The 15,795-nt window shown below is 37.2% G+C and overlaps 1 protein-coding gene and 1 long non-coding RNA gene across 6 annotated transcripts in view; one reads left to right on the forward strand and one right to left on the reverse strand.

Annotated features, from left to right (window-relative positions):
- Positions 1-3,847, forward strand: part of LOC121032134 (uncharacterized) — a 36,879-nt gene extending 33,032 nt beyond the window's left edge. The window contains exon 4 of the long non-coding RNA XR_005791096.1: positions 3,509-3,847. This is a non-coding gene — a long non-coding RNA (uncharacterized LOC121032134). The remainder of the gene's footprint in view (positions 1-3,508) is intronic.
- CEP128 (centrosomal protein 128) overlaps positions 1-15,795 on the reverse strand; it is a 398,532-nt gene that overhangs the window by 20,107 nt on the left and 362,630 nt on the right. For all 5 annotated transcript variants that reach the window (XM_040477908.1, XM_040477910.1, XM_040477907.1 and 2 more), the window contains 2 exons: positions 13,840-13,917; positions 9,213-9,326 (listed from right to left, as the gene is read on the reverse strand). In XM_040477908.1, the coding sequence (XP_040333842.1) occupies positions 9,213-9,326; positions 13,840-13,917 (192 nt within the window). The remainder of the gene's footprint in view (positions 1-9,212; positions 9,327-13,839; positions 13,918-15,795) is intronic.

The following is a 15,795-nucleotide window of genomic DNA, read 5'->3' on the forward strand; positions in this document are numbered from 1 at the left end:
ACATTAGATACAGGAATTTCTTCTACCATTGTCATTATCATCATTATGGTTATAACATAGTCTATTTGAGTAATGTCCCATTGTTGGAAATGTGAGTCTGATTTCCGTTGTTTTTTTTTTTTTTTTTTCCTATTATAATTTGATAAACATCTTGGTGAATAAAGCTTGGTCCACATTTTAACTTTATTAACATAGATTTCTAGAAGTAGAATTATGAGGTGACACATTTTAAGGGTGTTTTTTTTTTTTTTTTTTTCAACGTTTATTTATATTTGGGACAGAGAGAGACAGAGCATGAACGGGGGAGGGGCAGAGAGAGAGGGAGACACAGAATCGGAAACAGGCTCCAGGCTCCGAGCCATCAGCCCAGAGCCCGACGCGGGGCTCGAACTCACGGACCGCGAGATCGTGACCTGGCTGAAGTCGGACGCTTAACCGACTGCGCCACCCAGGCGCCCCAAGGGTGTTTTTTAATATCCATTTATTTATTTATTAAAAAAAATTTTTTTTTTTAACCTTTATTTATTTTTGAGACAGAGGGAGACAGAGCATGAATGGGGGAGGGTAAAAGAGAGGGAGACACAGAATCTGAAACAGGCTCCAGGCTCTGAGCTGTCAGCACAGAGCCCGACAGGGGCTCGAACTCACGGACTGCGAGATCAGGACCTGGGCCGAAGTCGGACGCTTAACCGACTGAGCCACCCAGGCGCCCCTTTTAATATCCATTTAATCTAAGTCGTCAAATTTATTGTCAGTATGCTAATATTCCTAATATTTCCTAAATGCCCTCTTAGTGTCTATGGGAGTTCTAGTAATATCCCTCATTCAGTCTTAATATTGGCATTTGTGCCTTTTCTTTTTCCTAATTGAGCTGGGTAGAGGTTTTTAAAATTTTTTGATCTTTTCAAAAAATCCTGTTTAATTTTCATGCCCCTCCCTCATTTTTCTGCTATTTCATTGATTTCTGCTCTTTATTATTCCCTTCCTTTTAATTTAGGTTTGTTATTTGTTTTCTAGTTTCATAAAGTGGAAACATGGACTATTGATTTGAGACTTTTCTTCTTTGTAACATACACATTTAATGTCATAATTTTCTCTCCAAGCAGTATTTTAACTGAGTCCTACAAATCTTGATAAATTGTACTTTTATTTTTATAGAGTTAAAATATTTCCTCATTTTCCTTTTGATCCCCCAATGGTTATTTAGAAATATGTTGTTCATTTTTCCTCTAGGAATTTTCCAGATATCTTCCTGTAATTGATTTCTAGCTTCATACCATTGTGGTTAGATGACCATACTTCACATAATTCCAATCATTTTAAATTTATTGAGAATTGTTTTATTGCTCAGAATAGTCGATTTTGGAGAATGCTAGATGTGCACTTGAAAATTACATGTAATTAGCTGTTGTTAGGTGGAGTATCCATCCTATAAATGTTAGTTAAATCTAGTAGCCTGATAGTGTTGCTCAAGTTTTCAATATATTTACTGATTTTCTGCCTACTGGTTTATCAATTACTGAGAGGGATGTTGAAGTCTTCAACTACTATAATTGTGGATCTATTTTTTCCTTGTAATTCTATCAATTTTTACTTCATATATTTTGACACCCTGTTAATAGGTATGTACAATTTATGACTAATACCCCTTTCCGTTTAAAATTGTTGACTTTTTCAACCACTCACATTCCTTTTCATATACAGAAAATGAGGAAGCTTAACTCTAATACATCTTTAAGTTGCAACATTTTATAGGTCTTCAAAAGACTGTCAGAATCCCTCATTAGCTTGAAATATAACTAATGAAATGTACCCTAAAAGAACACCCCCAAAGAAAAATATTTCACAATCCCTTTGAACAATCAACATGCTAGAATATGAAAAAAAAAAAAACAAAAACCTTCCATATTCTCCAATTTTATACTGATATTTAATTTGTGGAATTTCTTTACAACTAAATTTGACAAGGTAACCTAAGATTTCTTTTTTAATTCTTACCTTTCAATCAAATACTTAAATATTTAAATGGAAATACTGGTTAAAAAGGAAGATTCTTTGCAATTTTAGGAATTCTAGCTCTTGCTTTTTTACCAATTCTTATATCCTTAGTACAAGGACCTATTTTTATTGCTGTCTTAAGTCTCAACAAGCTAGTTAGCCAGAATTCCCTGCAAAAATTCCACTGGGTGAAGGGACTTGCATTTTCTAATATTTTCCCTGGGTTTCTTCCACTTCTCTTTCATAACCCACATTGTAATTGGTTTCTTAAAAGCGGTTCCAACCTGACTAAATCTCTTTGCTAAACTGATCTCTAATGATTAATATTTAATGACGCCCACCAAGTATTTTTCTCCCAGGAATATTATAAGTTCAAAGTTTAGAAGACAGATGATACATTTAATTTTTTTTTTAATTTTAATTTATCCAACCCTTCCCCTGGAGAGAAGGGGAAAAAAAAAAAAAAAAACACGTGTTTCTGAATCTGCGGCAGCAATATTTTCCTGAATTTGTCTCTTGCCTAACAATGCACCGTACCTGCATCTCTTTGCCACTGCTAATTCCCAATTCTCTGTAAGTGGTCCAAAAAGCTTAACCTCTTCAGTAAATTTTATTCCTATATGGAAGTTTGGCTGGGCAGATAGTTTACTTAAAGCCTGCCTTCCATACCTCAACCTGCATGGCTACAACTCTAGCTTTTAATTTTAACCTCAATGAGAGTAAGGCTTTCATTGTCTCTATCCTTCCATCTACCCATCCCAATATTCCAAAATTTAGCACAGTACTGTTTGCATTAAGGAATTCAAAAAATGGTCAGGTAGGCTCATTCCTTGGCCAAACTACAGACATTAAAGTTTGCCATGGTTGAAGCTGGGAAAGAAGAGATTGCCACTCTCATACTCTCAGTTTCTTCATGTTAACAAATGAGAGCAAATGGAGCAGATCATGTCTAAGTCCTCTGGGCACTAACATTTTATGATTGTAATCCATCTGAACAGAACCACTGAACAACCAGTACTATATGCAAACTATCTTTGCCACAGGAAATTCAAATTTATATAACAGCACTATAAACCTAAAGCCACAGTCATCCACGGATGAAGAGACTCATGTAAATACTGTGCCAGATCAGGCCATTTGTTTATCTTTGTTCAATTGATATTTTATTGTATACAATTTAATATTCCTAGTGAGTCACTAATGAAAAAGATTGTACTTATTTTTTTATGTACTTCATATTTGGGTCCACATGATTTCAATCCATTTTCAGAAACTAAAACTTTGCCATAAATAAAAATTTGCCATAAATAAGGATACTCAAGAATATGTGCCACCAACTTATGAACCAAAGGGAGGAATCAAAGCTGTTTTAATAATGGTGCCTCACTGGAATCAGTGATTATTCTCTTAAAGTGACTGTTGTAAAGGAAACGATTGTTTGGATAAGTATGTTGTGACATTTTTAATTGAAACTATTAAGACATTTAATTAGTATTCCTTATGTTTTTAGTATCTAGAATTCTGAATTAAAGATGATTAAAAGTGTTATCTTCATAGGTGAGTTTCTCCACAGTCTTTCCTAATGCTCTTGTTGAGTAAATTATTGGGCAGAGTAAAAGTATGGTGCTTATTACAGAGAACTAGGTTTGGTAGAGTGGGGCTCAAGTAGGTTAAAAAAATTAATGTGCTCATCTAAGTATCTTGTTGATTCCTAAAGAAGCACCTTTGACCCATTGCTATTTTCAAATTTTATAACAAAGAAAAACCCCAACTCATTTGGCAACCTTTTGTTTAGCTTTTAAGAGCTAGATGAAATGAACCAGTTAAATATTATGGCTGGCAAGTTACTATTGATCACTTCAAAAGAATAGAAATCTCTTCAAATTTCAGCATGATTTGATTGCCTACAAAGTTTCAGATGAGTCATCTAAGCATTATCGGGAAAACAGCATTTAAATTTTTGTTAGAATTCCAGAAAGGCTGAAGCTAGGGAAAAAAATTAACCACCAATTTAACATGTATAATAGTATACACATTGTATATTGGAGCAAAAGATGAAGCAAATAGTGTCCTCAAAAGCATTTCCAAAATTTCAGTAATCTCCTACAGTTATACTTACTATTTTCTTTCATGTTAAAGATTAGTCTTGCACCCTAAGTCTCTATATAGGAGAGGCTTAAAGGATGGGAGATTGGTTGAGCATGGGGGAGGCCTGGAGCTATATTTGCATAGAGTTTATATATTATTTCTTACCAAACCATGGAGAGAAGGGATTATAAATGAGATACCTGGATTATTACAGGGTTAAAGCTCCTCAAATTCTCCCACAGCTAATACTATTGTTTCTAAGCAACATCTGTAAAATTACTTGAATAATAATACACTAGTGATGTATTTTAATGGTTATTAAATAAAAATCACCTATAATCTTGAATTGTACCAGGATTGTGCATAGCACGTTTTAGCAGCTACTGTTGTAGAAGATTTAAGATATGTACAGAAATAGCTGACCTGAGAGACAAAGAGCTAACAGCCATTAATTGCTATGAGCAAAGTATAAACAAATCATAAGAGATTCAAGGAGGGAGAAACAGCTTCCAGGAGAAAAGCATATACTTATATCATACGCATGCTTGCATTGAACAAATACAACAAAGGGCTTTGGCAAACTCTGCCTCTATAAACTGTGCTGAAAGCCATTGTCAACACTTCCTCACCTACCTCATCTTATCCTGTAAAACATCTGCTTCTTTTAAAAGACGTTATGTACTAAAGTCTTCAACTAGAACCTGAAAATCATGATTTTTCTTTCAGGAGGAGGAAGGAAGGGAACAAAACATGCCTTCTGTGATTTTACTATAAAACCCACTGCTAATTAAAACTATGTATTTAGCATAAGTGAAGAGCAAAAAGGGCGGGAAGCAAATGGGGATTTCTTGGACAAAACCACGCTCCTCTGTGAATTCAGATTAGGACTGCTATGTTGACTTTTGAACATTCTGTTCTATTTGAAACAGCTGAGGCAGCAAGGAAGGCTGTATGTCCTACAGAAACCCAATCAGATGAAAGAGAGGCCATGAAATGCTTCTGGTGTCTACACATGGAGAGAAAATGTTGTGTCAGACTCAGCTTTGAATTCCAAACATCAACTTTTAGATCAGGCTTTGTCCAGTAAACCTGGTCAGCTTCATACAAAACTATGTTATGCTCTCAGAAACTGTGGATGTTGGTCCTGCTGGATCTCGAAAGGTTTCTAGAAATTGGATTTTTTTTCTTTTTATTTAAATTCTAGTTAATACACAATGTAGGATTAGTTTCAGGTGTACAATATGGGGAATCAACACATCCATACATCACCCGGTGCTCATCATGTCAAGGCCACTCCTTAATCCCCATCACCTATCTCACCCATCTGGTTGCCATGGAAGTAAACAGCAGGAGATCACGGTAGCCCTGGCTGAAAGGGAACCTGCCTCCTATGCTTCCCACTAACCCTACTCTCCACCAGCAGGGGGGTTGTGCTGGATGTCTCACCGCCTTCTTACAACAGCAATAAAATGAGAGAAGTCAGTTGCCAATATGGTTCTGTTATCCCAACAGATAACTTTCGGTCAACAGTAATGCAGTCAGGGTTCTACAACTGTAATGCTAATAGTGATCCTGTTCCAAACAAATGTGCACAATACTCTTCCCTGTGCCTTGTCATTACAAACCTCTTTTCAAAAGCCTCTGAAGCATCTTTCTTTTCTCTGAACACCAGCTGCAATGTATTGAGGCTTCCGTTACAGTAGTTATCCTTTTGTCTTTTGCACTACAGTTTGTGTGAAGGCTTTGAATTCCTGAAGGTTGGTAATGACTTTTCTTTATCATGTCATTGCCTCTAGCCCCTACCTAGCAGAGTGCTTGTATATAGTAGAGACCCAAATGTTTGTTGAATGTTATAATTAAGCAACACCAAACACGTATATCCTACAGTTAAGAAATGGAAGCTCCAAAAAGGCAGGGAGCTTCGTCTCTTTTGTTCACTGATGTGAGTCGATGCACCTAGTAAGTTTGTGGCACATAACTTACACTCAGTACATATTTGTTGAATGCATGGATAAGTATTATGAATTTCCAAAGAGCCTGGGAAGTACTTATTTGACTGGTAAATAAAGAAGAGGAAATATTACACATATGCGTAAAGGAAGAAAGACTAGATTGGCCATTTCCCCTTTCTTTAGACCAGGGCTTGGCAAACTTTTTCTTTAGAGGGTCAGATAGCAAATATAGGCCTTTTGAGCCATTTAGTCTCTGTTGCACCTACTCAAATCTGCTGCTGAGTGTGAAAGCAGCCACAGACAATATGTGAATAAATGAGTGAGGCTGTATTTCAATAAAATTTTATTTGTAAAAGCAGCTGGCAGGCAAGATTTGCCCCACTGGAGGTAGTCTGCTGATTCCTGCTCTAACACAATTATGCAAGAATCATCTATTAGGATTAAGACAGAGAGGTAACTATTCCCTCTGTAAAGACCATGCCTTCTGCATCTTTTTACATCCCGCATCCTCACCTCTAACAGGTACGTAGTACAGGGCTTTGCAGTGTGGTAGCTGCACAGTATGTTTGTAGAATTAAACTGAATCCTACAGCAAGTGATTTCCCAGAACCGCAGTTGTCAGTAGAACCAACAAATTCAAGTTGCTGCAATGTGCCTTTTCTTTGAACTCTCCTAGCAAAATACGTGGGAAGTTAATAGCTGCAGAAATAATGTCAAATAAAACTAGGACACCTTCTCTCTTGATAGAGTACCAATGCCTCTTACTTGAGGCATATTCTTTAGGATGTCAATAATTAACCAGAGGTAGCTTTTTTGATTATCCCTGAAGCCAAGAAATGATTAACCACTGTCTCACTGCCCATCGGAGCTCATGCTTCTTTTGAAACTTTTTCAATGAATTATTTTCACAAAAAGCACATGAGCAAATCATTGTTGGTATCCACAACTGGCGAAAATGTGCTCCCACATTTTCTGCTCCAATGACTACAAAAATATATTCTCATGAGTGTTGAGTTAGATGACTGCATTATTTCAGGCCAGACATCTGTTATAAATGGTGATAGTGTACATATTCATTACTGAAAAGGATCAATGTTTTAAAATGTTTAAGTAATATGAATGTGGAACAATGTCATCATAAAATGTGCTTTGTGCCCTTTTCTTATACTTGAACTACATATTTGCGACATTTTCAACTTTTTCTCATTTTGCTAAGTGGTGGCCTCACTTACAAACCAGGCCCGATTTCCTCTTCCGCTGCAAATATAATTTTTAAAGAGAACTCCAACAAGATTACTTGCCGAGCATGTTACCCATTCATAGCTTTGCCATATGCTGTTATGGAAATTACAATGATGTAAAGCAATCTGGGTGTCATGAGACGGTACTGATTCACCTGATACCAAATCTAACCGTAGTGGGAAATAATGCTTTAAATGTTTCATTTGCATCTAGACCTCTGTTGAACTAAGAGACATGTACTGTGTGTGTATTTTTGGAGACAACTGACTTTCACATATTAAAAATATAGTTCTATATTTGGTGCTAGAAACATGAAGGTATATGAGGTCCAAATATACACTATGATAGCTTAGGACATAGATTACTGAAGTCAGGCAGATTTAGGTTTTAACTCTGGTGCAACCATTTAATTGCTCTATAATCTTCAATGGTGGAAGAGGAAAACTAATGGTGCCAACCTGTCGCTGGGAGGATTAAATGAGAGAATGCTTATATAAAGCCTGTGACACCTACAAAAAGAGCAACTTATGTGGTTGGCTCAACAATGAGTAGTTATTACTATTAGCTACTGCTGCCTAACTCTTGTGCTTCTGTTGAAGGTTAGGAGCAGACCCTATAGGTGGTGGAGAAATGCTTGAGTATATGGGACCTGTTGGGGATGCTGGGAGCTGATTTAGTGAAACGAGGATATGCTATAAGAGACAACAAGGTCACTGTTATCATCAATACCAAATGACAAAAAACAAAGGGAAAAGGGCACAGAGTTACAGGATGCCCTTTTCACAATGAGAGCATCAATAATGTGGCATAAGTGTGTTGTTTTTATTTGGGATGGTACAAGTGGAGAGCTCATTTTAAGCATGCTAGGGAAGGGCTTATGAAAATGAACACTGCCTTTATATCCACTGAGCATTCTATCCAATTACATTCAGAAGAGGGAAGAAGCTTCTTAGAAATAATTATGTTTGGCTGTAATAAGTGAATATATACAGTATAATGAATATGCATACATACTGAGGTCTGTGAGAATATAAAAAAGACAGAAGAACCTTTGCCTTTTTTTTTTTTTTTTTCTAAATTGACTTGGGAGTATACATTTGAATATAGATGGATTCTCTCTAAGTCAGTGTTCTGAATGGGGGACAAACTAGGGATGCTGGGCAGTGTCTGGAGACACATTTTGATGCCATAACTTGTGATGGAAGATGCTACTGGCATCTGGTGAGTAGAATCTAGGGATGCCGCTAGATGTCCTATAACACGTAGGACAGGCTCCATAACAAAGACCTATCTAGCCCAAATGTTAATGCCAAGGTTGAGAAACCCTGCTCTAAGCTAAAAACTGTTCAGGATCAAATGGGTTTAAAATCACCCACACCCCAGATGGATTTTGGGGAGACTCCAGGGAAGGGCAGACTTTTTTGTCAATATGGTCAAATGTTCCCAGGCTCCTGTGTTGATTCCACACCAGTGATCCATATGCTGAAGTAGATGAATGGAGTTCATATCCTCAGGGAAAAAAGGACTATAAATGCCAAGACTGTAGTTTACAAAGTACTATGTGTTACTGGACCTTCTGGAGACTTCAGCACTGACAGTGGCTGGATTTACACACAGAGGAGGGCAACTACCTATGTCAAGTCTCTGGCCAACCTAGAGACCAGGGGTTTCCTTCCACACAAATTTCCTAAACAACATCAAAGCCAAGAGACAACATAGTAAGCAACAATGGCATAAAATTAAAGATAGTTCCCATGTGCAAATTTACAGGCAAAATCTTTGGATTTTTATTCTCTACTCCCACAAAACTGAAGAGTAATATCTTTTCTTTTACAAGTACCCTTACATGAACCCTACAGGGGTAGCCTAGCAGGTTATAGCCATAAACATGGGTAACGCTCAAAGACTGAAAATGGATACAAAAGACATTACTTTGGAGTTTTTGACTCCGTACTTGGTGTCATCTCGGCGCTGCTGAAGAGATTCTTTGTGAACTCTGTATTTAGAATATCTCCCATCAATTCTCTCAGATAAACTGCAGGAATCCTGAAAAACAAAAAAATAAAAAACAGCAATGTCAAAACCAGGAGGTGAGAAGAAAATCAGTACTTGAATTGCGCATAAGAAAGTATTGATAATTAGAGGTGGTTAGGGAAATACAGAGGAATTACAGGTTGCCAAGGAGGAAGAAGAAAACGGTCTCTGGATGCTACCTTAAAAATAAAAACAGGGTCCCACATTGGTATTTGTGTCCTTTTTATACTAGTCCTATGCCAGTCTGAAACGATCGACATCCTTTAGTTGAAGGGAAAAAGGTTTAAGTAGCAGTGAGTTGTCCAAAGATGGTCATTAACGACACACTTTTGAATGTTGTGTACTATCTCTCAGAGTAGTATCTGACATCAAAATATTCTATGTTAAAAAACAATATTACCTTTGAGAGTAGAGTCCTCGTTCATCACTAATTCTTAAATAATATTTTACCTTTTAACCAGCATATCACGTTGACTTTGAAACTGAAGGGTATTTCATCTGCCCTCAAAAGAATAAAAAGATTCAGGTAATAAAGAAGTTAAGAAGAGTTTTGGGGTCATTCATTCTTCTTCCCCCCTCTCTCCTTCCCTTCTTCCCTTCCTCCATTTTTCGGGGGGAGAGAATGGAACACAGCAGTCACGATACCCAGTTACTTAGACGTTTCCATTATGAATTAGGGGAAAAATTAGAATAAAATGAGGGCAACTGATTTGCATATGTAAGAAAAATTATCTATGGGATCTCATTCCCCAAATAGTCCCAAGGAACTTATTGAGTGTTCAAGCTGGAAGGGGTATTAGAATCCCAAAGTTCTCATTTTTATATATAAAAAGCTATAGCCCAGGGAAGTTAAGAATGATTTGCCCAAGACTAGGCAATTTGTGACAGATTGGGCTTCAAGCCCAATGCTGTTTCCTTCCTACCATACCAAATATGTAAAGTTTAAATGTGGAATTGTAGAGTTGAGCCACTTCTTCCAAAATAAGTTAAAAAAAAAATGAGAGACACTATGACATGTTTAAAGAAAAAAGCCAAGGCTATCTAAATAGGATGAAATATGTATTTGCTATAGCTTATATTTGCCTAGAGTCATAGACTGTAGCATTTTTTTAATTTATTATTTAAAAAAATTTTTTTTAACATTTATTCATTTATGAGAGACAGCACAAGCAGGGTAGGGACAGAGAGAGAGGGAGACACAGAAATGAAGCAGGCTCCAGGATCTGAGCCGTACAGCACAGAGCTCAACATGGGGCTCGAACTCACAAGCTGTGAGATCATGACCTGAGCCGAAGTCAGACGCTTAACTGACTGACTGAGCCACCCAGGCACCCCTAATAGACTGTAGTATTAACAAGAAATATACATGTGAAATACATCTTCATATATATGCTAGTGAGGCCAGTGTGAGTAGGAACCATGCAGATAATATTGTATATAAGCCCTTCATTTTAGGGATGAGGATATAAGTAAGATATTAAGTAATTTTGCCTGGTACATGAGCTTGGATCAGAGTTTACATCTTTGGGCTCTTGGTGACAGTATCCTGATTTTTAGAATTAAAAATCATTAGGTTGACTAAATAAGCTCTTTTTAATCGTAGAGATGACTTTAGAGTAAATAGAGAGTGGGTTTCAAGCTAGAGGCAGTAGGGCAAAGAAAATGGGTTTTGTAGTTAATACATGGAACTAGGTCCCAGTTCCAACTAATTTACATACTCCAAGCTTCAGTTTCTTCAGCTGTAACTTGGGGGAAGATAGTGCCCATGAGTAGCATGTCTGAGGATTTTTTTTTTTTTTTTTTAAGTAATACAGGGTTAGAACTTAGCTACTGCCTGCTGCACAGTAGTGCAGAATACTTGCTAAATGAACTCCTTTCCATTTCAAGCTAAAGGTTTCAATTTTAATGACTAATATTGGAAAGTACAATTATTAACTTTGGAAAATATTCTCCCCCAAAGTTTCACTATATAGGCATCTTCATATGTGTGTGTATATATAAGCTAGAGTTGGAGATAATCACTAGCCCATACGATAAAAAATCATAATAAAACCTTTTGGTAATAGTATTGAACTTTTTTCTTTCTAAGTTTATTTATTTATTTGGAGAGAGAGAGAGAGAGAGAGGGAGAGAGAGAGAGAGACAGAGAGAGAGAGACAAAATCCCAAGCAGGCTCTGCGCTGTCAGCCCAGAGCCCAACATGGGGCTCAAACTCACGTACCACGAAATCATGACCTGAGCTGAAATCAAGAGTCAGAGGCTTAACTGACTGAGCCACCCAGGTGCCCCAACAGTACTAAACTTTTAAATTGTACTTATGAATATCCTGTTCAGTGTAGAACCTGGAGAAAAGGTGAGCTGTCACTAGAGGCTAAATTATATTTTTATGCTGGTATAAGATGACATCGGTTTCTCAGTGACAAACGCCACCTGTTTTCTGCCCTTCCTTCCCTTAGATGACTTCTGTTAGCTACAGAGAAAAAAGCAGAAAGGATATATATGGGTGTAACATATTGCCTACTCTCCACATTGGGTAATATTAGGGTGAGTGGAAATCACATCTTCTTGGATACTAGTTTCATAATCCTTTGACAGGGATTTAGAATGCAAATACATGGGGGGCGCCTGGGTGGCTCAGTCAGGTAAGCATCTGACTTCGGCTCAGGTCATGATCTCACAGTTGGGGAGTTCGAGCCCTGCGTTGGGCCGTTGGCCTCCATGCTGACAGTTCAGAGCCTGGAGCCTGCCTCGGATTGTGTGTCTCCTTCTCTCTCTGCCCCTCCCCTGCTCCCACTCTGTCTCTGTCTCTGTCTGTCTGTCTCTCTCTAAAGAATAATGGGGCACGTGGGTAGCTCAGTTGGTTGGATGTCTGACTTCGGCTCAGGTCATGATCTCACGTTTTGTGGGCTCGGGCCCCACATCAGGCTCTGTGGTGAACGCTTGCTCTGAGGCTGCTTTGGATTCTGTGTCTCCTCCTCTCTCTGCCCTTCATCTGCTCGCACTCTGTCTCACTCTGTCTCTCAAAAATAAGTAAATGTAAAAAAAAAAAAAAAGAATAAACAAGCATTAAAAAAATGCAAATACATAATTAAATCATGAGAAAGAATTGAAACTTTAGCAAAATGTACTAGAAACACTTGGATTTGTTCTATTTGTTATAGTCTAGATTTCTGGATATGTCAGCTCAACCCTGGATTCCTTTCAATTATGTTTAGTTGCTGAACTACCAAAATATGCTAAGTGAATTGATGTTAAGATAGTGCAGACCTTGAGAGCCACATCGTATCAGTGCCTCCAGTAATCAATATGGCATGATCAGGCTATATTTCCTACTCACTAGATTCTCAAATAATATGTTAGATACAAACAAAACCTAAATATAACATATTATATTTTAAAGCCAGTGTGAAATAAGAGGTTCATGGTTTTCAAAGAGAACTCTCACCATTGTTAACTTCAGCCATATGGGGCCAGAAAATTATAAATTGCTAAAACTGTCCATTGTGTATTCATCCCAAAAGGGATATTCTCTGGCCTGAACCTTGTTTGGCAGGACTGCTGGCAGGGATAGTTGTTTTGCATCTCTCCTCTATGAAAACTTTAAAAGTTACAATAGGTAAATCCACACATGTAATTAATCTCCTAGATATGGAATGATTTGTAGAGTTCTATTAACAAATAGCATGAGATGTAAAATCTAAAACTGTGGATCTGAATTCAACTATCATAGTATGGAAATAACCTGTGTACCTTCATGTCTCTAAAACAAACAGTACTCTGAAAATCTGTAATTAAAAAAAAAAGAAGATAGTTCATAAGGTGAAATTGCTTATCAAAACAGCTGTCTAGCAGTATTACTCAGCAATCAAAAAAGAATGAAATCTTGTCATTTACAACTACGTGGATGGAACTAGAGGGTATTATGCTAAGTGAAATTAGTCAGAGAAAGACAAATATCTCTTTCTCATACGAGGACTTTAAGACACAGAATAGATGAACACAAGGGAAGGGAAGCAAAAATAATATAAAAACAGGGAGGGGGAGAAAACATTATGAGACTCTTAAACATGGAGAACAAACAGAGGGTTACTGGAGGGGTTGTGGGAGGGAGGATGGGCTAAATGGGTAAGGGGCATCAAGGAATCTACTCCTGAAATCATTGTTGCACTATATGCTAACTTGAATGTAAATTAAAACAGTAATAAATTTAAAAAGCTATCTTCAGTGTAATATGTAACCCCTTTTGAATCTTAGGTTTTTCTAAATTAAAGTTAAAGCTTTGGGAGGCCAAATGAGTTTCTAGTGTGAGGGTAAAAGTCTCTATTTTTCCTCTAATATGTAAGTTCCAGTATTTTCAATCTTGATTTAACAAATATCAATAAAGTCTGATAAGATGGAGTATTAAAAATCCCCTATGTTTTTTGGTCTTTCCTCCCTCCCTACAACTTTCTTTGCACATCAGGAAGATGTCAAATGTTCTCAGTCAGATAAGAATACTGAAAGAGACAAGCCAACTCTTTCTCACTCTGAAGTCTTTGAAATCTTCTAGTAAGCTCAGTTTCTCAGGCACAGACTCCAGATGGTCCAAGGCCACTCGGGTACTCTGAAAAAGAAAACATAAGGAAACCAAACATTATAAAAAATTGATCAATACTCTCAGAATCCAAGTACTAAAAACCACTTGTACCCAGGGTAGAAGCAGTTCAAGCTATAGATTTAGTCAAATAAGAACAGATATAATAGTATTTCTAAGATAACTGTATCTTTTTAATTCAGAAGAATTATTTCCTTTCACGAAGTATATGAGATGCATTTGCAAAACTGACTCACATAAAAACTCTTCCTGGATAATTATTTTCAACTGACATGCTATGAAACTTTCTATAGAGTATTTCATATTAATATTAATTTACAAACCTGCTTCAGTGAACATCAGAAATAAAGCACCAAATAATATTGAGGGATAGATGAATTTGCAGTTACCTCTCTATGGAGCATATTAGAGATCCTCACATGTTGCCATTACAAAGAAGAAAAGAGTTCTCAACAATTATTTTAGTTCAAAAGGAAGAGGAGGTTGTCATAAAACTTTGGAGAAGCACCTGAAATTAAAAAATTGCCACAGGGACACAAAATCCTGTTGATTATAAATCAAAAACTTAGTCTTTGATTAGGTGGTCACTGATTTACACCCACCAATATAAACATTAAGAGGGAATGATCTGAAAATTCTTTCAAAACCAATATAAACTAAGAAGTGGCAGAATAACCTTGAGACCAGAGACTGTATCATATGCATTTCTGCATTCTTAGCCTTGTCACAGGGACAGCATATCTCTGTATCCTCAGTCAATAGATATTAGCTTTTAGATTTAAAATGAGTTGCAATTATTCAATGAAATAAACCACAAGTCCCATGGCTGATGCATGGGAAGAAAGTGCAATGCCTTGCAAGAACCTGAACGTAAGTTTGCAAAGAGTTGTTGAAAAGTTATTGGCCACCCAATATTCTATGTGCTGCTCCCTTACATCTCCCAGGTGAATGGTTCTGAACAACCTAACATGAGTACAAGTGACATGTCTCACTTATGAGCTGAGTCAGTTAAGAGCCTATGTGTCCCATCCCAGCCCTGGTCATGAGGAACTTGGAGGCCACAAGCTTCAGATGACATAGCCACAAGACAGGAGAGCTGCCAGCCATATTGGATTTCACATGAGTGACACATCAACCTCTATTGTGTTAAGTCATGAGATTTCAGGATTTGTTAATGATTACATAGCACAGTTGCCTTAATTATTGAAAATAATGCCTGAGAATTACATAATTAAAATGTACGCTAATCAAGTGGTCAATTTTTTTTTTTGTTTTTGTTTTTTTTTTTTTGGGGGGGGGGGGGCCCAATTTTTATTAGGTTTTTTTTTTTTTTTTTTTTCTCTCAGAAGTTCAGTTTCCCTGGAACTAGACAGGGTTAGGAACTGGTGTTATCATCATTTGGTATACCCACTTACACTTAATCTTCTATTTCAAATCCTCTATCTCATCCCAATGCTGTTGCCTGCCTTCACTTCCAGTACAGAGCTTCTCCAGAACATATGCGTACAGCTCTGCAAGGTTTGTGTTGGGGTAGGGATGGAGACAGAGTTGAGAGTCTAACTCTTCCTTGCAGACACTTTTGATATACTCACTTCCACCTTCTCCTTCTGTAGAAAACAGTACATCCAATTCAAAAGCATCTCAAATTCTTCAGGGTGAATGATATTTGCTTTCCATCGGTATCCCCTTGATAGGCACTTGGGTTTTAACTTCTCTGTTTTGAGTCATTTTACCATTTTCCCTTCCGTGTTCTCCATCTTGGGAGTTCTACCTGTCTTTTAGCTGTCAATGCATAAATCGGTGTTTCTCTCTCTTTATATTCTTATTTCTCAAGTGTGATTTTTGAGAGAAGAGCAGAAACACCCTCACATTACCATTTTGAAACTG

The sequence above is a fragment of the Herpailurus yagouaroundi genome, unplaced genomic scaffold (genome assembly GCF_014898765.1).
Source record: "Herpailurus yagouaroundi ecotype Mexico unplaced genomic scaffold, PumYag 141, whole genome shotgun sequence".
NCBI lineage: Eukaryota > Metazoa > Chordata > Mammalia > Carnivora > Felidae > Herpailurus > Herpailurus yagouaroundi.